This window comes from Mustela lutreola, chromosome 12 (genome assembly GCF_030435805.1).
Source record: "Mustela lutreola isolate mMusLut2 chromosome 12, mMusLut2.pri, whole genome shotgun sequence".
NCBI classification, from domain to species: Eukaryota; Metazoa; Chordata; class Mammalia; order Carnivora; family Mustelidae; genus Mustela; species Mustela lutreola.
In genome coordinates, this window is record NC_081301.1 from 30,875,854 (window position 1) to 30,900,024 (window position 24,171).

The 24,171-nt window shown below is 42.6% G+C and overlaps 1 protein-coding gene and 1 pseudogene across 2 annotated transcripts in view; one reads left to right on the forward strand and one right to left on the reverse strand.

Moving 5' to 3' along the window:
• The window catches only part of INVS (inversin), a 174,103-nt gene that overhangs the window by 44,760 nt on the left and 105,172 nt on the right, over positions 1–24,171 (reverse strand). For both annotated transcript variants that reach the window (XM_059143533.1, XM_059143534.1), the window contains 4 exons: positions 21,469–21,624; positions 20,850–21,079; positions 16,075–16,181; positions 6,391–6,603 (listed from right to left, as the gene is read on the reverse strand). In XM_059143533.1, coding sequence (XP_058999516.1) covers positions 6,391–6,603; positions 16,075–16,181; positions 20,850–21,079; positions 21,469–21,624 — 706 coding nt within the window. The remainder of the gene's footprint in view (positions 1–6,390; positions 6,604–16,074; positions 16,182–20,849; positions 21,080–21,468; positions 21,625–24,171) is intronic.
• Positions 4,584–5,174, forward strand: LOC131812945 (large ribosomal subunit protein uL22-like; annotated as a pseudogene).

Below are 24,171 nucleotides of genomic sequence, written 5' to 3' on the forward strand. Positions count from 1 at the left end.
GCCCTGGAGTGGGAAAGAGCCTCCCTGTTTCTGCAGTGTCTGACAGAATGTTCTTCTTCTCAAAACGGGGCATATACAACTCTCTATGGAAGCCACATAACAGGGTCTCGTGTTCAAGTAAATGCAGTGGTGAACCCCTTTGCTCTTATGCATCTTTTAAAAATGAGAATACAGAACTATCATAAACCTGTCAAGTGGTAATTTGCTCATGATAAATATGGAGGGAGGTAGGAAGCCAAATGCACAATTCTAGAAGCACCAGTGTTTGTTGTGAGGATAAATGGAACATAAATGTATCCCCTGCCTGAGTAAGGCAAACAAATTAAAGTGGTACGTACACTCACGGAGTTTCACAGACTCAAAGGGGATGGAAGAGGGTGTGTGGTCCAAGCCTCGCACTTGGCTGAGAGGGAAAATAAGGCCTAGAGAGAGAAATGACTCATGCAAGGTTTCACACTCACTGTAGGAACAGTGATCGAACGTTTATGATTAAATGCTTATTAAATAGGTATTTTAAGACTTTGGAGATACGGAGATACAGAATATAATCCCTGTTCCCAAGCAACCGTGGGTCTCGGGGGAGTCAGACCCCTTCACTCCCATAGATGGTTCTGCACGTGATGGGTTCTAGATGTGATAGAGGCTAACACAGAGATAGGGATGTGAGAGGCAGTCACTGTGTGGAAGGAAAAAGAACCACCTAGAAGTAATGTCAAAATGAGTAAGACAGAAGCGAGAGATTGTTTTAGGCAGAGGCAAGAGCAAGGACACGCAACCTAGCTCTCACAGAATCGTTCACTCAGAAGAGATCTCAAAGACTAGTTCTCTATATAATTAAAAAAAAATTCCTTGTATACTATCCTGGAGAGATGATAATTCCCTTTCGGCTGGAACATTTCCAGTGAGAAGAGACTGATTACCTCAGAGGACAGAAAAGCTTCCGCGCTAACCTTTTCAGTCGGTTCTCCGCCGTGTGTAGGGGCTGTGCGACACTGTCTCTTCATTGTCGCTGAATAACAGGCTGAAGAATATCTGGGTTCTGACTTCCTCTCGAGGGAATAAGAAAATGTCACATGTCTTTGAACCTTTGACTTACAGAATGTTAGAGTTGGGCGGGAGAGAGGGGGAAGCTCAGATATCATTTTGTCAAATGGTTTTTAAAAAACTCCTTGTGACTCATGGACCTTTTTTGAAATCGTGATAAAAAAAATGTATAGATCTTCACTGCCCGAAATATACCTATGCTCACAATATACAAACCACTGCATTTAGTTTTGGGGTATTCATGGGTATTCATCCGACCATCCCGGATTAAGAAATCTTTTCATTGTATTAATGGGAAACTGAGGCTCAGAGGGGTGGGATGGTATGGAGTAGAATCACAGGAGTGATTTCCTGTCGGTCCGACTGCAGTATGAGCAGAAGCCAGGCCTCTGGGTCAACCCTGTGGTTGTCTGTAAGTGACAGACTGAAAGGTGTTCCAGGAAATGGAACTGGATCTATTATGAGGAGAAAAGGACTCTTGGGGTAGGAGTGGAGTACCTACTCTACTGATCTGAAAGTTTGTTTATGGAAAAATGTTTAGATTTTTCTCTTTTGCTTCAAGGGGTATCTCAAGACCAAAAGACAGAAAAGAACTTCTGCCAGATAGAACTGTCCCTGACTGGTTTGTGCTGCTTGAATTCTTTGTCACTTGACTTTCCGAGGACACAGAACAACTTCCTTAGAAGGGACTGTGGCATCCCAAAAGTTTGAACTTGGTGACCCAAACTGGACTTGATTATGTTCCTCTGGGAGACCCGCGTAATCTCTCACTATAGCCTGGAGGAAGTAGCTCAGGGCCCCAGAGACCATGGAAAGTTCCGGAAAGTGAAAAAAATGAGAAAGTGAGGCAAGTTCAGGATGGCCAAGCCCTCCTGCGTGAGGGGAGGGAGGTAGTTGTGTAGAGAAATGGGCCCCAGAGATAAAAGTGGAGGCAGACAGGTAAAGGGTCTCCTGCAGCACAGTGGATGGGATTCAAGAGTGATGGCTGGCACACAGCAGCGGGACCGAAGATGGAGGCAAGAGCACATTTCAGGAGGAATTCACAGAATCAATGGTAGCAGCCGCCTCAGGGAAATAAGGAGGCGAGAAGAGAGATGGGCTGTGGTGGAGAGTTGCAGGTTTCAGGGTGAGTCTGAAGTGACAGTGACAACAGGACACACAAATGGAAAGTGCTGGCAAGTCACAAAACGACAGCGAAGGGGAAATGCCTGGTAGGCGACTGAGGGCGTGGAATCAGAGTTCCAGGAGGTCAGGATGTGAGACCGAGTGAGGGACGGTCTACAGACATGAAGTCACTCAGGCTTCAAGAGTAGACACCTTCCCAGTGGAAAAGAGCTGAGCATGAGGAGAAGTCTAGGGAGCGATGCGCAGAGCCGACCGCAGTGAGGAGGTGGTGTGATCGAGACGATGTGAGAAGGAAGAGGCAGAAGAGAGCTGAGATCCGAGAGTGAAACAGAAACCCAGCGCCCAGGAAGCTTCCGGGGAGAAGAGTGAGCAACACAGACACAGTCTCATCTTGTGTGCCTTCAGCCGTGTGCTGTGGCAGGTCGGTGACAGAAATGTTTATTTTGGCAACAACAAAGGTGGTACAGTGTGAGTTATAGAGTGCTTTTAAGTGGATTATAGCTATTTCTTAAATGGTATTTTCTAAAACCTCAGGCCTTGGAAAATAGGACTAAAACTTCACTCTCTCAATTTCTCTCTCAGTAAATGAAAGTAATTTTAACTTTCATAAGCTCCCTTCACATCGTTGCTTTAAGGAAGGTGATCCGAGCCCTCCTAACGAGCCACGCTGGGAGAGGTACGCCAGGTGACAGGACGTGCCTGGGTGGCCTTAGCCAGGGAGGCGGCAGTGGCAAGGACTGAAGTTAACATTCTGATTTTTTGTTCCTTAAAGGAAAAACCGGAGGCGAAATTAAACACTGGCTCAGATCTTAAGAAATAAATTTTGAGAAATAAAATTAAAACAAATGAAATCAGTTTCTTTTCCATTTAAATATTTCCCTTGGAGCTCAATGCCCCAAGAACTGTAGGAGGTGATGGTCAGACTGTGAGAAATTTGTTTACTTCCAATAATGACACCTAATAAAGAAAGGACTGTGACTGAGAAACAGGAAAGGAGATTATAAGTTTCCAGTTTGGGCAATTTCAGACATATCACAGTAAGCACAGCTCCCACGTAAAAGGGTTTTTAAAAATGAGCTTCAGAAACGAAGCACTAGGACAAGGAGGACACACCTTCCATGACGCTAACCAGGATAACAACTAGTGGGGGGCTGGACAAGATGGTTCCTGAAGCCCCTCACCCTTTCAAGCCCTCACGGCTGGGAGTCACAGAAGGCCTAGTTAGGAAAAGAAAAAAAAAATCTTACGACTCTCTTTAAGCATGTCCTGAAGTGAAAGGCCGTCCACTGTATAGGAAATCTTCTGACAAATGGATTCCTGGTTCTCGGCTCTACACTGACCCAGCAGAGCCTGTCCGAACTCTCGGCGCTGGGCATGTGGCCTCTGGGCAGCACCAGGGGCAAAGGAGAGGAGGGAGAGGCTGAGATCGTTAACAGTGAAGATCCAGGGGTTTCCACAGACCTGGAGACTGTCTTCAAGTCAGCTGGTCTAACCTGTTGTGTCTCACAGAGGAAAAAACTGAGACGCAGAGAGAGGAATGCTGTGTTTCACCACAGACCCTCTATTCTGCTGGAAAGGGAGTCTGGGGACTCTGGGCCCCCCTCTCTATAATGACAAAGTGAAATGCATTTGGACGAATAGGCTCCTTAGGGGGGGTGGGGGAGACGTACAAAGTCAGTCAAGTTGACTTTGTAGAATCCCACCTCATATTCAGGTAGGTATGATTTCAAATCCTGAAAACAGACCCTCGCACGTTAAAACTGGAGTTTATGAAAACATAAGCTAGAAGGAGAAAGCACGCTCTGACTCTTGCGGGGAATCTTTAACTTGCAACTCGGGATAATGTGCCACGTGCATTCCCCACTTAGAGCGGTCACTCTCGTGCTGGGAACTTCTGTAAGGCCGGAAAAAGAGGCACGTAGACAGACCTTAGGTTAAACTGGATCCTCTGGCCATAAGTGAAGAGAAGAAAGCCTCACAAAGAGAACAGTGCAAGGTCAGGTTCCTGAGGGTGCCGCTAACTGCGGTGGCTTCACTCACAGAAACTGGGCTCTTCCCGTCGGTTCTACCTACCCAAAGCTGCCATTATGGTCAGCATCCCCGTTCACAGTGGTATTTAACTTTTCACTAAAAAGATTTATCCTGCTTTTTATTATTATTTTAGATGATTATTTATTACACTTATGCTTCCCCCTTGTGGGCAAGATTGGAAGGATTCAAGATTGGGAAACATTTAAGGTGCAGCCAGGAAGTTACCAGTCAGTTGTCTATCCCATCAGAGGTTTTGGTGTCTACACCTACCGATGCAACATTCTTCTCCTGCGGCTTAAACTACCCAGCAGGGGTTCTCATGCATTCTCCCAGGAGCCACCGCTCTTCCGCTTCCCCTAAGCACCCTGAGGTGATCTCTGAAAATGGTTTGTTATTTGCTCAGCCCAGAAAACTGTACAAAATCATGCAAATCAAGAGGTTCAAATCTTCATGTTCACTTTAAGAACACACATGAAACTGCCCAGGCCATCTAGGGTGTGCATATCCGGAATGCCACTAGGTACAGGAAGGATGTCACTTTGCAGAAGCAATGCGTGCCATTCCATCATGACAATGGTGGAGTTGGTCTGTGTGGCCGGGACAAACAATGGGGATGTACACAGGGTCGGTGGCCCAAAGAGAGTGCTGAATTTTTCCTGCCCATGCTTAAAAATACGGGGAGTCATGCTGACCTGAAGGGTTTAGATGCAGATTCTCTGGTCATGGAGCATAACCTGGTCAAGAAAGTGCCTGAGACTCGGTGTGGAACTTACAGGGCCTGAGGCCCAATTAACCCACACATGCTCTCTCCCTGCTGCACCGAGATGATCCCCACTGAAAAGGAGCAGATTGTTCCTAAACCAGAACAGGAGTTTGCCCAGGAGGAAAAGATATCCCAGAAGAAACTGAAGAAACAAAACCTTATGGCCCGGGAATTAATTCTGCAGAGGATAAATGCAAATAAAAGTAAGTAAGTAAGTCGGGTATCTGGGTGGCTCAGTGGGTTAGATAGCCTCTGTCTTCTAAGGTCATGATCTCAGGGTCCTGGGATCAAGCCCTGCATGGGGCTCTCTGCTCGGTGGGAAGCCTGCTTCCCCCTCCCCCGCCCCCCGCCCCCCCCCCCCCGCCTCTCTGCCTACTGTGATGTCTGTCAAATAAATAAATAAAATCTTAAAAAAAAAAAAAAAGAAGCAGCTACAACTCCTTTCTTAAAAAAAGTAAGTAAGTGAATAGTAAGTCAGTAAATAAATAAATAAGTGAAGTACCCAACAAAGGTAACCAAGAAGGAAAACCAAGGCACAGTCTAAAAATCTATCACTAATGGTAAAATAATCACAACGTATATATACTAGGTACAAATGACTATTTTACACATTCTGTAACGTTACCTAAAAAGTGTGAGGTCCTTGAAGCAAGCACTTTGCTTTTCGTCACTATTTTCTCCAAAGGCTCCAGCCAAGAGTTTTGTATGTACCAAGAATTCAGTCAATATTTCTTGAATAAGTTACATTAGTTAGCAAAGATTTGCTTGCGCGGGGGCGGGGAGGGGGGGCAAGGTATTTACACAAGTTGGTTGCTTTAATCAAATCAAAACCAGACACTTCTGGTGAGGTCGGCTAGCTGGTGTCAGTTTCTTGTGGAAAGGTAGGCAAGGTATGAGGCGGAGCAGCTTCCTGTAGGTAACCTCCCACCCCCGACTCCTCGCCAGGGTGGCTGTGGCCTAGGTGTGTCCCTATGTTGGAACATCAGGGGCTAACCTGGAGGAACAGCCACTGAGCAGAGATTAGGCTTTTGTCCTTCACTGTAGCTGCTGTGCTGTGCAGGCCCGGCCGGCAGAAGTGGGGCAGTGACACGGTACAGGGATCAGCATTATTTTGATCCTCTCTGGACTCCCTCTCCAGGCTGCTCCCCAACCCGATCCCTTCTCCCCTGATTCCCAGAGGTGAGAGAACACAGTCCTTGGGGCACCTGGGTGACTCAGTCATTAAGCGTCTGTCTTCGGCTCAGGTCATGATCCCTGGGTTCTGGGATGGAGCCCCGCATCGGGCTCCTTGCTCAGCAATGAGTCTGCTTCTCCCTCTCCCTCTGCTGCTCCCCCTGCTTGTGCTCTCTCTCTCTCTCTCCAACTATGTCAAATAAATAAAGTCTTAAAACAAACAAACAAACACAATTTCCACAGCTCAGACTTACTTGGCAGCAGCATCTTTTCTCAACTGTTCATGCTTCATGAGGAGATTTTTCCGGTCTCGGAAAGCTTTTCTGACCTTGTACCCTTTGTAGACTGCCTGGATTTTGAAGGCGGCAATGTCCTGAATGGCTGCGATGGACAGGGCGCCGTGCTCCAACATGAACTGGATCACTTCGTGGCGCTCGCCCAGCAAAGCGTAGTCCAGGGGAGTGTACCTGAAGCAGGACGGTATTTTTAAGTGTTGGAATGGAGTCAGAGGTACAGTTACCTGACCATATTATGCAGCAGAAAGAAATTTCACTCTGGGATGGGGGTTGCTCCTCAGGCTAGGCTAAGTTCTGTGCTCCAGGGCTGTTCCTTTTTTCTCTGAGGGAACAAAACAAGGGCGGAGCTGGGGTCAGGTGTTCTGTGTTGCTGACCAGGATGGTTCTGAGTCTTCCTTGCTAGCTCACAAATTGGGGGCTGTAGGGACACAGGATCACTTTTCTTTTCCCCCACGTGCCAAATAATAACCCACTCTGATCTGAAAAAGTACTGTGGATAATATCCTGTGAGATTTGTAAGTTTAAGCCCAGGACAACTGATAGTTAATGCTTACAAAATAAAAACATACATCTCTGAATGGTGAGATTTAGTCTATGATGAGGTTGGCCCTTTAAATCAGAAGGCATGGGTTACTGAGTAGTGTTGGGCCAATTGCATAGCCATGTGGAAAAAAAAAAAGTGATTCTTATATCACATTTTATGCCAAAATGAATCCTGAATGAACCAAAGACCTAAATATAGAAAAAGAAACCATGAAAGTACTAGAAGAAACCATGGAAGATTTTTTAAAAATTGGGAAGGAAAGGTCTTTTCAAATAAAAATGATACAAAACTCAAAACATAAGAGAAAATGATAAATCCAACTATATAAAAATGGCAAAATTTTCCAGGGCAAAAAAGTCATCAAGAACAAAGATAAAAGATAGTTCCCAGAATAGGAAATACTAATGGCTCCTAAATATATAGAAATATGTTCAACCTCACCCATTTAAGAGAAAGGCACATTAGGATGAACAAAGAGAGTACTTTAATGATCAGATAAATGAGGATCAGAAAGTTTAATAACACACTATGCTGGCAAGGATGCAGAGAGACAGGCTCTCTATATGCTACTTTAATCTGTACAGAGAACAATTTAGCAAGATCTGTCAACATTATTCATGCACCTGTCCTTCGACATGTCCCTTGCAGGCATACATCCCACAGACCTGCTCTCGTGAAGGAGATGCTTTCTGTACAAGGATATTGATAGAAGCACAGTCTGAAACAGTGAAAGAGTGGAGATGACCTCAGTATCTACCAACAGAGCACCTCTTACATAAAGTACAGGCCATTTGTGTGATGTGGTCACAGCTGTGCTGTGGCATATGAATAAATAAGGAACAACATCCGGGATATCTTGTTACATGAAGAAAATGGAAAAAAGAAGAAGAAGAAAAAGAAGAAGGAGGAGGAGGAGGAGGAGGAGGAGGAGTGGGAGGAGAAGGAGAAGGAGAAATAATAATGGAGCAGTATTGGGGCACTTAGGTGGCTTAGTTGGTTAAGTAACTCTTAATTTCAGCTCAGGTCATGAACGCCAGGTCATGAGGTAGAGCCTGGCATCAGGCTCCACGTTCAGCATAGAGTCTCCTTAAGACTCTTTCTCTGGGAAAAACCCAAAGACTCCACCCTAAAACTGCTAGAACTCATACAGAAATTCAGTAAAGTGTCAGGATATAAAATCAATGCACAGAAATCAGTTGCATTTCTATACATCAAAAGCAAGACAGAAGAAAGAGAAATTAAGGAGTCAATCTCATCTACAATTGCACCCAAAACTATAAGATAGCTAGGAATAAAGCTAACCAAAGAGACCAAGAATCTGTACTCAGAAAACTATAGAATAGTCATGAAAGAAATTGAGGGAGACACAAAGAAATGGAAAAATGTTCCATGCTCACGGATTGGGAGAAAAAATATTGATTTTTTAAAAAGATTTTATTTATTTGTCAGAGAGAGAGAGAGAGAGAGAGCACAAGCAAAGGAGGAACAGGCAGAGGGAGAAGCAGGCTCCTCGCTGAGCAAGGAGCCCAGTGCAGGGCTTGATCGGGATCATGACCTGAGCTGAAAGCAGACACTTAACCGACTGAGCCACCCAGGTGTTCCAAGAAAACATATTGTTAAGATGGCTATGCTACCCAGAACAATCTACACATTTAATGTAATCCCTATCAATTCCCTATCCCAGAGGAATTTTTTTTTTTTAAAGATTTTATTTATTTATTTGACAGAGAGAAATCACAAGTAGATGGAGAGGCAGGCAGAGAGAGAGAGAGGGAGGGAAGCAGGCTCCCTGCTGAGCAGAGAGCCCGATGCGGGACTTGATCCCAGGACCCTGAGATCATGACCTGAGCCGAAGGCAGCGGCTTAACCCACTGAGTCACCCAGGCGCCCTCCCAGAGGAATTTTGAAAAAGAAAACCAAAATTGGTGACAGCACAATTCCAGGCTTCAAGCTCTATTACAAAGCTGTAATCATCAAGATGGTATGGTACTGGCACAAAAACAGACACATAGATCAGTGGAACAAAATAGAGAGCCCAGAAATGGACCCTCAACTCTATGGTCAACTAATCTTTGACAAAGCAGGAAAAAATGTCCAATGGAAAAAAGTCTCTTCAAAAAGAGTGCTGGGAAAATTGGACAGTCACATGTAGATGAATGAAACTGGACCACTTTCTTACACAACACACAAAGATAAATTCAAAATGGGTGGAAGACCTAAATGTGAGACAGGAAACCATCAAAATCTTAGAGGCGAACACAGGCAGCAACCTCTTCGACCTCAGCTGCAGCAACTTCTTCCTAAGAACATTGCCGAAGAACATTGCTCTTGCACAGCAAAGGAAATGGTCAACAAAACCAAAGACAACTGACAAAATGGGAAAAGATATTTGCTAATGACATATCAGATAAAGGGTTAGTATTCAAAATATATAAAGAACTTACCAAATTCAAGACCGCAGGAAAAAATAATCCAATCAAGAAATGGGCAGAAGACATGAACAGACATTTCTGCAAAGAAGACTTCCAGAAGGTCAACAGACACATGAAAAAGTGCTCAACATCACTCGGCATCAGGGAAATACGAATCAAAACCACAGTGAGATACCACCTCACACCAGTCAGAGTGGCTAAAATTAACAAGTCAGGAAATGACAGATGTTAGTGAGGATTTCCCTAAGGCAGCAATGTCCACAGCAGCCCAACTATGGAAAGAGCCTAGATGTCCATCAATAGATGAATGGATAAAGAAGATGTGGTATATATATACAATAAGATATCATGCAGCCATCAAAAACTGAAACCTTGCCATTTGCAACGACATGGATGGACCTAGAAGGTATTAGGCTAAGCGAAATAAGTCAATCAGAGAAAGACAGTTATCATATGATCTCAATGATATGTGGAATTTGAGAAACAAGGCAGAGGATCACAGGGGAAGGGAGGAAAAAATGAAACAAGATGAAACCAGAGAAGGAGACAAACCCGTAAGAGACTCTTAATCTCAGGAAACAAACTGAGGGTTGTTGGAGTGTAGGGGGTTGGGAGTGATGGGGTGGCTGGGTGAGGGACACTGGGAAGGGTATGTGTTGTAGTGAGTGCTGTGAATTGTGTAAGACTGATGAATCACAGACCTGTACCCCTGAAACAAGTAATACATTATGTTAGTAAACAAAGACTCTCTTTTCCTCTGCCCCTCCTCCAGGTCTCTCTCTGTAGAATAAATAAATCTTTAAAAAACCCAGAGCAGTATTCTGGCATGCTCCATTTGTATGAAAAAGAACATATCTCTATATTCTTATCTATGTAAAAGATATCTCTAGAAGTTTACCAAGAAATTCGTGGCGGTGACCCTGGGAAGGATGGTGGTTGTCTCTGAGGCTGGGGAGTGGGGGGGGGGGGTGGGGAGGTGGGGTGCACTTAGTTTTCATGCCTTTTACATTTTATACACTGTGCATACCTTTTTTACAAATGTATTATTTAGAAAAGATGAGTTGTATTGTCAGATGCTTGTATATTTTAATCTCAACTGGCTACTTTCTAGATGCATAATTTTAGGCAAATTCCTTTCTTACAATATATCTTCTCTATTTTTAGAAATACAAAATAATCAGATGAATACACAGAAGAACATAATGGTCATCTGTATTCTCACCCTTAGAATTAACCAATATTATTATCTTGGCAGGTATTACTTTTTAAAATGGTTACTTTGCAATAACGACACATATTTAAAGAATTCCAACAGTGCAAAAAATACAAATTTGAAGTTAAAAAAAAAACAAACAACCCAGTTCTACCTTCCAGAAATGGTAACGCTGTCACTTCTTAACACGCTTACCTTTTCTCATTGCAGACTTGGCACAAGAAGGAAAGGAAATAATAAGTACAAAGAGGATAATACTGTGCCTTGCATAAAAGAGGCCATTAATAAATGTCAGCTGCTGTTGGTCTTATGCTAGGACACCCTTGCAGCAGGGTTGGTGACACTGTGGTCGCACGTCCTCAATATCATTTCCATAGGACCCAAACTAGTAGTTACGACCGCCAAATGGCTGCCAGGGATCTGAGTCCTGTCTGGGTGGGTGTTACTAGTCCAGTGCAATCAGAGATGCGAGGAAGACATCATCAGCTGATTTATGAGGTGGAAACACTGATGATTATACAGATGCACGATTAGACACAGAAAATCGTCCAGTGATTATAGAAATTTTCTCTTTTCAAAAGTCACTTGACAGTCGGTCAGACATAAAAGGAGGATATTTCTCAATATAAGCAAAAGGGTGATTTGGTCACTTCTAGAAGAAAACCAAATTCAGAAAGAAGTCCCAAATACTAAAATTAAGAAACTCTCATTTTAGGACATCTTGATTTGCCTCTCCTGTCCAGGGACCAGAAGGCCAGAAAGCAGAGGTGCCTGCATAAACTTTAAAACATTATTTATTTATTTATTTAAAAGATTTTATTTATTTATTTGACACAGCGAGACACAGCGAGAGAAGGAACACAGGCAGAGGGAGTGGGAGAGGGAGAAGCAGGCTTCCCACTGAGCAGGGAGCCAGATGGGGGGCTCAGGGCTCATTTCCAGGACCTGGGATCATGACCTGAGATCATGACCTGAGCTGAAGGCAGACGCTTAATGACTGAACCACCCAGGTTCCCCAAAGAAACATTATTCGTAAGTAGATGGCATCTTTTAAATTCAGAAGAACTTAAAAAATTTTCACCATATAATCTATTTGAAAAAGATTTGTTACTATTTTAAATTTTTAAGTCCAGTGTCATAAACATAGAGTGCTAAATTAGTTTCAGGTATACACTATGGTGATATGGTGATGAAGTGTAATCACTATGCATTTTATTTTTTTTTTTTTTTTTTTTTTTTTTTTTTTTTTTTTTTTTTTTTTCACTATGCATTTTAAAATGCCTTTCATGACTGTACTCTCCCCAATGGAAAAAATTATCAGAGTCACAGAACTCGGTGACAGTAGAGCTAAATGGAATTTGAGAGGTCATTTAGTCTATCACCTTCCTTTTATAAATGAGTCAACAGATCCAGAACGACTAAGCAACTTGCAGAAGATTATGTAACTAGTTCCCTGCAGAACCCAGACCCAAACTAAGACCATACGACTCCCTGTTCAGTCATCCTTCCACAGACGTCTATCAGTTTTTGAGTATAAATCTCTAACAGAATTAAAGTGCTTCTCAAATCAACGTGCAAATAACATATGTATGTAGTAAGCTTGGTCATCTTTTCTATAATTACTAATACGGGGCATCTATCACACAATATACAAGCAGGATTATCAAAATCTGATTTATGAAAGTAAGGCCTGACCTCTGCTTTTACTATATCTCTCAGGGCTTGCGGATGGAAAATTGCATTTCAAATGTTTTAAATACCTTTATCATGGAAAAACTGTATTTTTATTATGAAGCTTATGCTTCAAGCATAAGCAAAAGTAGAGAGAATAGCATCATCATTTATATGCTTATTACCCAAATTTAACAATTAACAACATTTCTGCCACATTTGCTTCCTCTAGCCCCTTCCTTATTATTTTTGCTCAACTGCTTTAAAGCAAATTCTAAAATTCCTCTATCATTTAATGTCTGTGCATTTCAGTATTCATCAATAAATAAAACAGACATAAGCACAATGTCATTATGGTATTAACAAAATTAATAGGAATTCCTCAGCAAAATCTAGTACCTATTCCAAATACAAATTTCCCTGATTTTCTCAAAAAAGTGTTTTTTATAATTGGTTTATTCAAATTAGGATTCTCCGTCAATGTTTGATTTAGGGAAACACAGTCCAAATATCTTGAGAGATTTTAAGGACTGAAGTCTATGCCTTAGTGTTTAGGCACTGACCATGCTGTAACTATTACTACTGAATCTTTCTTCACTCCAGATTCAATTAGGAAACATTCAAGTGCTGTGAATATTCCCATCGATGTTGGGAGGGTGGCTGTCAGATAGTTATTGACTGAAAGCCAGCAGTAGTTGGCAAAAATTATGTCTATACAGTGCACATTCAGAGGTTGGTGTCAATGCATGAGAAGTAAAAATTAGCACTACACTGATGGTAACCAGTCAAGAAACAATGTAGATAAAGACCAGATACAAGATACAATTGGACTTGCCATGCAGCACTGGTCTGATGGGATGAGGGGAATGCCTAAACTGGAATGTCAATAAACATAAAAGGCAGTGTCAGGTTCTGACATTTGTACATCAAGGTGCATTGCTGATGAAACATTAGAGGAGGCTGGGATATTGCCACTGTCCATCTTCATCTGTAGATTGGCAAGTACAGTTAGGAGGATTTTTCCCGTGGTCTTTCGGTCTGTAATTAACATACGTTTACTCTAGGAGGCAGTAAGCACCGTAACTCATATTCTTTCCTAGGCCTAAAATTCATGTCTTACCAAAGAAACAGGACTTGAATTACAAAAATAAACATTTTTATTGTTTCCTAAGAAAACAGGAAACAGGCTGTTAGATAAATACTGTTAGAGAGTAAATCCTTTATAATAGAAATAAATCACCACTAATTTTTAGGATTCTTAATCTTCCCCTTCTCTGTTTTTTTAGTGTTTCAAAGAGAGAAATCTGCTCCTTCATGTATCTGGTTTAATGTCAAAACCTCAGCCCCAAGGATTCTGCTTGGCGTTCCAGCTTCCTTGAATGTCCAAACCTCTAAATCTTCGAGTCTTTTTGGCTTTATGGTTGTCATTTGACGATAATAGAGAGAGTTCTTTACATAACCCTTCTCAAAGTTAGACATACTAGTCTGGTTTATTTAATTCTGTATGTACTCAAAAAATTCCAGAAGTTTCTAATGCAGCCATTTGGCAGGGGATGGTACTGGGAGCCTAACAACGCAACAGTTCTTTACTGACTATCTACTTCTTGGAAAGTACTGTGAGCAACACGGAGATGACAATGGTCTTCAGGAGTTCTCTGCTAATATGGAAGACAATTTACATAAAATTATAAAATAAAGCGAAATGTGCCAAGTACTATACAAACTCACAGTGTAGGGGAGAACAGTGTTTGGAACACATGCCTCTGGGACCAGAACAATCCTCTCAGGTGAGACTGCATTTGAGTGGAGGAAGGCCATGACTAATAATCACATTAGAAATGTGATTTAGGGGCGCCTGGGTGGCTCAGTGGGTTAGGCCGCTGCCTTCGGCTCAGGTCATGATCTCAGGGTCCTGGGATCGAGTCCCGCATCGGGCTCTCTGCTCAGCGGGGAGCCTGCTTCCTCCTCTCTCTCTCTGCCTGCCTCTCTGCCTACTTGTGATTTCTCTCTGTCAAATAAATAAATAAAATCTTTAAAAAAAAAAAAAAAAAAGAAATGTGATTTAGGGGGTGCCTGGGTGGCTCAGTGGGTTAAGCCACTGCCTTCGGCTCAGGTCATGATCCCAGGGTCCTGGGATCAAGCCCCGCATCGGGCTCTCTGCTCAGCAGGGAGCCTGCTTCCCTTCCTCTCTCTCTGCCTGCCTCTCTGTCTACTTGTGATCTCTGTCTGTCAAATAAACAAATAACATCTTAAAAAAATAAAATAAAATCTTAAAAAAAAAAAGAAATGTGATTTAGGGAGGCTACTTTGGAAGCAGATGAACTGAATGGGGGCTAGTTCAGAGGGAGGAAAACAGGAAGGAAGCATTTTGACAGCCCCAGGAATGCGTCAGAGGGCAAGACTAGACGACAGTGCTGGTCAGTAAGAGATGGCAGTGGGGACTGAGGAGAGACACTGAGCCTGAAGGACAGATTTAGAACTCCCCGGCCCCCAGGTGACTCCCAAAGCCTCGGTGGTAGGTCAGAGAGCCCAAGGAGATGGGCTTGAGAGAAAGACCCAGTCCCTGAAGAGTTTATATTAAAAAAATAATAATAATAAATAAAAAATGGAAAAGGAGCTAAAATAAATGGAGAATGAGCAGACATGACCGGTAGAGAATCAGGAAAATATACTGTTGAGGAAGCTTAGAGAAGATACGGTCCCAGTATGGTAAAGAAGGGGGCGGTCAACAGAATCGGGTGACACAGACAGGTCGGTGAGAGTGGACAGAGGGACCGGCGTAGGATTTATTAGTGAGTCTGTCAGTGACCAGTCAGCACGGTGTCAGCGTCACTGTGAGGATGGACGCCAGACCGTGAAAGCTTGACCTGTGAGCAAGAGGAAATGGGGCAGTGCGGACCCACCCAGAGAAGGAGGGCTTTACAGGCAGAGAAGACAAACCTCAGAAAATAACTGGAGGCCATCACTAATGGGCAGAGGTTCCGAAAGAAGTGGGAGAGATAAAGGGGTTCAGCCCAGAAAGGAGGAGCGGGTTTCGGAGGCAGGTGGCCTAGAGAAAGCTCCTCCTTCTCCACAAGGTCTGCCATCTCCTGCAAGAAGTGGTGGTGGCTCTGGGGGAGGGGCACGGTGTCAGAGGGAGAGCCTCTGGAGTTACAGCAGCGACAACAACCAAGGCACAGACCTGACTGGAGCTCACGTGTGGAAGTCTCATCACAAACTTGGCTGTCACTGACAGATGATCAGAATCTTCTTAGACCCAAGCCCGCCAAGAACCTTTCCTGCTTAGACTTCGCACTGTGTCCGGTCCTTTTTAAGGGGCTTGGGCCCTTGGGCATAACTCCAGCCGAGCTCTGTGAATCCTGTGTTAGTCAGTCACCCCACCTTCTCCTTGTCTCTTCATGCCACATGGTGGCATCTCTATCTACTACCTGATAAGATCCTGTTCATCCAGAGAAATGTCTTGAACATATGACCCATTCCTAGGCCCGGTCCATCAGGACTCCCCCGATGGAGTGACAAGCCAAAAGAACACATTTCCTCCTCTGTAGTTTGTGAGCTTTCCAGAGGTAAATCTAAAATTCTGAATAACTATAAAATCCCATGATTCTAAATCAATACTACATGAACTTTCATTCTTTCCTTCTGGTTTAGGATTTCTTCGTGTAACATTTCCTTAGGAGTGTACCTAGTACTTCTGAACTAGTATCTCAACTTGAAGTTTTTTAATAGAGCAGAAAGGAAGTGAGTTGAATGGGAACACATTCTTTTTGTCAACAACCTACCTTTCTTCATTGTTTTCCATCTGATTAGGGAAAGCAGCAAAGTCTAGTAGTAATTTAATAGCATCAAGGTATCCGTTGTTACAGGACCAGTGCAAAGCTGTTCTTCCCTGTAAGCACGAAATAAAATCAGGTATATCTGGAATAGGTACTTTTGGACACACAGTTATTGATGCTAACTCAAAAATACAAATAATTCTCCCAAACTGCTTAATTACAAAAGGGGAAAATATTAAATATACAGCGGAGAAAATGGATGGTATCTTAACTAAGTGATCAAAATTAATATCATGTTAAGATGATATTAAACACATGGTTTTTCCAGAGGTGATACCCTGAGAAGGATTCAGTATCACCCAACCAAATATTTCAATATTCCAACCAAAAATGTTAAACGTAAACCTAGTTATGAGGAATCATAAGGCAAACTCAAATGGAGTGAGATTCTACAAAAATAAATGACCTGTATTCTTAAAACAATTCAATATCATGAAAGATAAAGAAGGCATGAACCATTGCTAGAGATACAAGAGGGATATTTCATAGTTTTAAAGGAATCAGAGAGGAAGATACCACAACCCTAAGTCTGTATGCATTCACTAACACAGCTTTTAAATATACAGAACATAAAATGATAAAATTAAAAGGGGATATGGTCAAATCCATAATCAGTGAAAGATTTTTAACCCATCTTCTATAATAGTTCATAGAACAAATAAATGAAAGGACAGTAAAGATACGGAAGACCTGAACAATACAGTAAAAAACTTTGACCTAAATAATACATATAAAATTTTGCATCCAACTATGACACAATTAGTATTCTTTTCAAGTGCACATAGAGCATTTACCAAAGTCAATCATATACAGGGCCACAAAGAGAGTCCTAAAGGGACTTTGAAGGATTAAAATAATTCTAAAAGAAAATAAAATAATTCTGTTATTCTGACTGTTTTTGACCACAGTAAAGTTTAAGTTACAAATCAGTATGCTAGACAGAATAAATGCCTTTGCAAAGGTCTACATCCTAATCTCTAGAATCTGTAACTGTGTTGTGTTATTGGAAAGGGGAAATTAAGATTACAGATGGAATTAAGTTTGCTAATGAGAAGATTATCCTGGATTATCCGAATAGGCCCAATGTAATCATAAGGGTCCTTGTAAGGGAAGGAGGGGTAACGTAGTGTGAGAGAGACTCGGTCAGTCACTGCTAGGTTTGACGATGGGGGAATGAGACCACAAGCCAAGGAATGATGGCAGCTTCAAGAGGCTGGAAAAACAAAGAGGGAGCTTCTCCCCTAGAGCTTCCAAAAGGACACAGTCTTGCCAACACTTTGATTTTTAGCCCAGTGAGACCCATTTCAGAATTTTCAACATCCAGAAGCGTAAGATAAAAAACTTGTGTTGTTCTAAGCCACTAAGTTTGTGGTAATTTATTATAACAGCAAAAGGACACCAATAAAGTCATTTGCCAAAAGATAACGAGGAAATGCCCAACCCCCTGGAAATTAAGCAATATGCTTCTCAATAACCTATGGGTTAAGTAACAAATTAGAATAGAAACTAGAAAATATTTGAGCTGAATAATAGTGATGGTACAACTTATCTAAACTTTTAGGATAAAGTTAAAGCAGTGCTTAGAATAAGAAGCATGATTAAATACATATCCTGGAAATGAATATTGAAAAAAATCAATGATTTAAACTTCTATCAAAAGAATATTTTAAAAAAATAGTAAATTAAACCTGAGGAAAGTAGATGGCAGGAAATAATAAAGAGTAAACACCAATGAAATACTAAACAACTCAAAATATAGAAAATCAACAAAGAAGTAAGTCCTTTGAAAAGATGAATAAGATGAAAAAAATTTTTTAAAAAGAAAAGGGACAACACATATTACCAATATATGAAATGAATAAGAGGAAATCACTAAAGGTCTTATATTCATAAAGAAGGTAAGAGATTGGGGCGCCTGGGTGGCTCAGTGGGTTAAGCCGCTGCCTTCGGCTCAGGTCATGATCTCAGGGTCCTGGGATCGAGTCCCGCATCGGGCTCTCTGCTCAGCAGGGAGCCTGCTTCCTCCTCTCTCTCTCTCTGCCTGTCTCTCTGCCTACTTGTGATCTCTCTTTGTCAAATAAATAAATAAAATCTTAAAAAAAAAAAAGAAAGTAAGAGATTATAGGACCAACTTTATGCAAATATATATGATATGTTAATAAAATGGATAAATTTCTCAGAAAATGCAACTTACCAGAGCTGAAAAGAAAATGATTAGAAATCTGAATGTCTTATAATTACAAATGACATTGAATTAGTTATTAATACCTTTGATACAAAGAATACCACTAGGCCAGATGGCTTCACCAGGGAATTCTTACAAATATTTAAGAAAGAAGTGATATCAATATTACGGAAATTCTGTAAGAGAATAAGAGGAACTATTTCCTGACTCTTTTTAATTCACCATATTAATGGCAAAGAGGTGAAAAATCATGTTGGAAGATGCAGAAATAGTATCTGACAAAAATTAAACAGCTGTGAATTAAAAAAAAAAACCAATTCTTAGCAACTAGTAATATAAGGGAATCTATAGCAAATATCATATTCAGTGGTGAAATATTTCAAGCTTTCCCCTTGAAAAACCAGAATGAATTAAGAATGTCAAATATCACCAATTCTATTTGACACTGTGCTGGAGGTATTAGTTAGTTCAATTAAGGCATACTATTCACAAACGATACACTGTTTATACAGATAATCCAAAACATGAAAACTAACAGAAATGGAAAGTAGCTTAGTATATACTACTTCTGTAAGAAAGCAGTAACTTGTAAAAACAACGTAAAATATACTACAGATTACAAAAGATTCATTTCTAATAACCTGGGGACAAGGAACATTATTTCATATATTTTTCATTATGTCACTTTTTCATAAAGGAAGAATCCTTTTTTAAAGATTTTATTTATTAGATTGAGAGAGACAGGGAAAGAATGAGCACAAGCAGAGGGAACAGCAGGCAGAGAGAGAAGCAGACTTCTTGCTGAACAGGGAGCCTGGTGTGGGACTCAATCCCAGGACCCTGGGATCATGACCTGAGCTGAAGGCAGACGCATAACTGCATAACCGACTGAGCCACCCAGGTGTCCCACATATAGGAAAAATCTTGAAAAGCATTTATTGAATTAATAGAAAATATATTTTCTACCTTAGAAAACATGATATGCTAGTATTTTTGAAGACTTAATGTAATTAAAGTAGCAAAAAATATCAATACTGGCTAAACTGAGAGAGGTTAATACAATACTGCATAGCTGGGGAGGGGAAATTAAGCCACATGGTTTAAAAATCCATTCAGCAGGGACGCCTGGGTGGCTCAGTGGGTTAAGCCTCTGCCTCTGGCTCAGTGCATGATCCCAGGGTCCTGGGATTGAGCCCTGCTTTGGGTTCTCTGCTCAGCAGGGAGCCCGCTTCCCCCTCTCTCTCTGCCTGCCTCTTTGCTTCCTTGTGATCTCTCTCTGTCAAATAAATAAATAAAATCTTTTTAAAAAAATCCATTCAACAGGGTCACCTGGGTGGCTCAGCTGGTTGAGCAACCAACTCCTAATTTTAGCTCAGGTCATGATCCCAGGGTCATGAGATGGAGTCTCCGAGTCGGGCTCTGTGCTCCATGGGGAGTCTGCTTGGGATTCTCTCTCTTTCCATCTCCCTCTGCTCCTCCCCCTGCTCAGGTGCATGCTCTCTTTCTCAAATAAATAAATAAAATCTTTTAAAAGAATCAGTTCAACAGTATATATCAGAGCTCAGTCACATTCATATACCAATAATAAATAATCTCACTTGGGGAAATTATTCTAGGGAAATAATAAAGAAAAGTTAAATGCACAACAATGATTAATGAAACATGATCTATAACAATGAAAAGTACCCAGCAAAAGGAAATTACTAAATTCTAAAATTGGGGTTACAGGCATAGTTTGGACCGTGACACCCCACAACAGCCCTGCCACTGTTGTCCACCTTAGGGTAATTGGGTGAGCTCCAAGCTTCAATATTGTCACCTGTAAATGGGAATAATAATAGCAACTCCTTTACAGAGTTGCTGTAAGAACTGAATGAGTTATTACACAAAGGTCCTAGAACTTTGAAATATGCAGCATCTATGATTATGCAGAAGATGATGCACCAAATGAGAAAATACTGGTGATGATTTTAAGTGAACAAAATGTGGTCTGTGAAATATCATATATATATATATATATATATATATATATATATATATACACACACATACATATATGTATATACATCCATACACACATGCCATGTATCTATATTTTATGAAAGTTATAAAATTATTCCCATTCTCTGTTATGACTTTGTTAAGGTATATATGGATATAGACAAGAAGTAGAAGGAAAACAGGGAAAAATTAAAACTTTTTTAAAAAAAATTTAATTTATTTATTTGACAGAGAAAGAGAGATCACAAGTAGGCAGAGAGGCAGGCAGAGAGAGAGAGAGGGGAAGCAGGCTCCCTGCTGAGCAGAGAACCCAGTGCAATGGAAGCTCCATCCCAGGACCCTGGGATCATGACCTGAGCCAAAGGCAGAGTCTCAACCCACAGAGCCACCCAGGCACCCCAAAACTCATTTTTAATTAACAGATAAATTTGTAAGTTATCTGTTTGGGAAAAGGTTTTACTTTATTTTAGTTAATGACAAAGAAATATTCTGAACCTCTGCGAGCAAGCAACATAGAAAGGTCTAGACTGTCTACCTCTTTGTCTTGAATATTGGGGTCTGCGTTATTTTCCATGAGCACAGCCATGCAGTTGATGTAGCCGCCGTACGCCGCACACTGCAAAGGGGTTCGTCCCGCGTAATCTTGCACATTTGGATTGATCTTGTTTTCTATCAATATCTGGCAAACATCAGCATTTCCTCCCAGTGCTGCCCAGTGTAGAAGAGAATGTCCGTCCTGATCAACTAAATCTACCCTTGCTCCACCTGAAAAAGCAAAAATATAATGACAATGTCCAAAAGAGAGAGCATTGATCAAAAAGAACAGAAGTCTGAAAAAAAAAGAATGTAACAACAGTCCCTTCAATGCTTTACTCGTACTCTTAGCAACATACCTCCGTGTATATTACCTCCTTCAGAGTTTTACAGTAAGCCTGTAAGTTGGTCAGGGCAGGAGTCATTTTTCTTTTATACGAAGTGAAACAGGATTGGGCAGGTGAAGTGGCTTTTCCCAAACCATGCAACAGGCGGAGCTGGGAGTGACCCCAGGGCCCCACCCAGGCGGCCCTCTGCTCTGTAAGCGGACTTTCAAACAGCGCCTGCAAAAATTCCTACCTTTTGAGAGTGACTTAGTAGGCGCACCCTTACTAACGAACCTTTAATAAGCGTCTGAATCACATCTTTGTGTCCCATCTCACAGGCTCGGAAGAGCGGGGTATGCTTCATGACGTCGGTGGCATCCACCTGAGCATTGTTTTCCAGCAGTAACTTCACGGTGCTGACGTGGCCGGAAAGGGCAGCGGCATGTAAGGCTGAAAAGAGAGCGACAGAGAGCAACCGATGCTTGGGTAACAGCTTCGCCTTTTCCTTACGACACAGTACCGCGCCTCCTCTTCTGATGTCCTCATCATTCTGGCTAAATGCAGTTGAATCTTCAGGACTCCCTCCTGTCCACTCCTATAGATTTCAGCCTTCCTTTCTAGTCATAGGCACTACTTCCACTTTCCCGGTCCTTCTACCTTTCTCATCTCACTGTTTCTTCCTTTCCATCCTAAGGGTCTGGATGCTTTCCCTTCCTCGGTTCCAGTTCGTCTTTTCCTCCCTCTAAGGGGGTGAGGGAACCAAAATAGACAGAGAGAGATGATTTGAATGATGCAGGCAGTTCTGCCCACCAACCCGCTCGATAAACATACGCTAGGGGGTTGGTGCGACGGGAAGCGTCAGTCCCTGGGTCCTTCAGGGGCTGAGCTGCGCTATTCCTGCCGGTGGCCTGCGCACCCCTGTGGTACGGGGGGGGGGGGGGGTGCACACAGCCCACTGCCTTGAGTGCATTTTTCATACAATGTGGCTCCAAATGCAAGTCACTCATTTCCTCCGGGCCCAATTTAAGAAACAACAATATGTTTCAACAAGGGAGAAAAAACCTGAAGAGGAACGCGGTCTCCTCTCTGGTGCCTTCCTGTGGGGTTTGAAAGAGTAATTTTGATTCTTTGGGGGTTTCGGTTCTGCTGACCTGTGCCTGTGTTACTCCCCTCTCGTGCTTGACTTAGGCCAGTCCTCTCTGGATTACGCTTTAAATTCTATTTAAATACATCACTCCTTAAATTCTGAGTCTGCCAGCATGACGGTCTAGAGGCCTGGGCCACTTCCTTCTAAGTCTCCTGGCCCTATAATGCCTAGAACAATGTTTCTTTCATAAACTGTGATCCATGGAGCAAACCCAGGGTGCCTACAAAAGTGCAGATTCCTGGGCATCTGTTGAGAACCTTCTATGGGCTGGGTATGAATGTAGTGGTGGGAATCCAGCAGACAACAAAATAGATAAGATTATGTTCTAGCAGGAGAAGCAAAATAAAAACTGAACAGATAAAGTATTAGATGATGGTGGACTATGACTGGAGTAATACGAGGTATCTTGATGTTCAGAGTATCTGGGAGACCGCTTGAACGGGTGGGGATGAAAAGCCTTGGTAAGGAGCTGACACTGAAGCTGAGACCCGGGTCACAGAGAGTCAGCAATGTAGAGATCTTGAGAGGAAGTAGTTCAAGCAAAGAGAAGAGTTAGTCCAAGAGCAGGAACAACTTTATGTGCTGAGGGAAGGCAAGGAAGCTGCCACACAATGAAGTAAGGCAGAAAGGTCGAGAAGGCCAGATCCTAAGGGGCCGCACAGGTCCCAGGGATGAAGGCCCTGAAGGACTTCACACAGGTGAGTGATATCATTGGACTGGTGCCTTAATGGGATCACTCTGGCTGCTTTCAAGAGAACGTACTGTAGTAGGTGAGAACGTAAGCAGGGAGACCAGCGAACACTATTGCAGGAGGCTCAGTAAAGAAGGCTGATGGCTGGAACTGCGCTGGCAGGAGTGGAGCTGAAGAGAAGCAGAAAGATTAAGGATATACGTTAGAGGTGGAGTCAATAGGACTTAGAAGATCTGAAACAGATTTTTGTCTGTATAGCCTGGGAATCTGTATGTAAACAAACACCCTTGCAATTCTTACACGCATTTGTGCTGGAGGACCCTGATCTACGTGGCTAAAAGTTTGGCCCAGACAAAATTCAGAAGAGCGTGAGAGACTTCAAATGTCTTAGGTGCTGCCATGTGGAAGATAGCACAGAGCAGAACGTTCACGTTGATAAATCTGGGCTCAGTGTAAGAAAGACATTCTGACAGGAGTTAGGTTAAGATGGAAGTAGTGGGATTCTAGTCAAGATGGCGGAGAAGTAGCAAGCTGAGACTGCTTCAGCTAGCCGGAGATCAGCTAGATAGCTTATCTAAAGATTGCAAACACCTGAAAATCCATCGGCAGATCGAAGAGAAGAAGAACAGCAATTCTGGAAACAGAAAAACAACCACTTTCTGAAAGGTAGGACCGGCGGAGAAGTGAATCCAAAGCGACGGGAAGATAGACCCCGGGGGGAGGGGCCGGCTCCCGGCAAGCAGCGGAGCAACCGTGCACAAAATCAGGACTTTTAAAAGTCTGTTCCGCTGAGGGACATCGCTCCAGAGGCTAAACCGGGGCGAAGCCCACGCAGGGTCAGCGTGGCCTCAGGTCCCGCAGGGTCACAGAAGGATCGGGGGTGTCTGAGTGTCGCAGAGCTTGCGGGTATTGGAACGGGAAAGCCGGCTACAGAGACAGAGCCGACAGTAAGCTCGCAGCTCGGTGTTACCTTGAACCGGTCGCAGGCTCGGTGAGCTCGGAGCGCGGCCGGAGGTCAGGCAGACGGGAGTAACTGGACATTGTTCTCTGAGGGCGCACTGAGGAGTGGGGCCCTGGGCTCTCGGCTCCTCCGGGCCGGAGACCAGGAGGCCGCCATTTGTATTCCCGTCCTCCGGAACTCTACGGAAAGCGCTCAGGG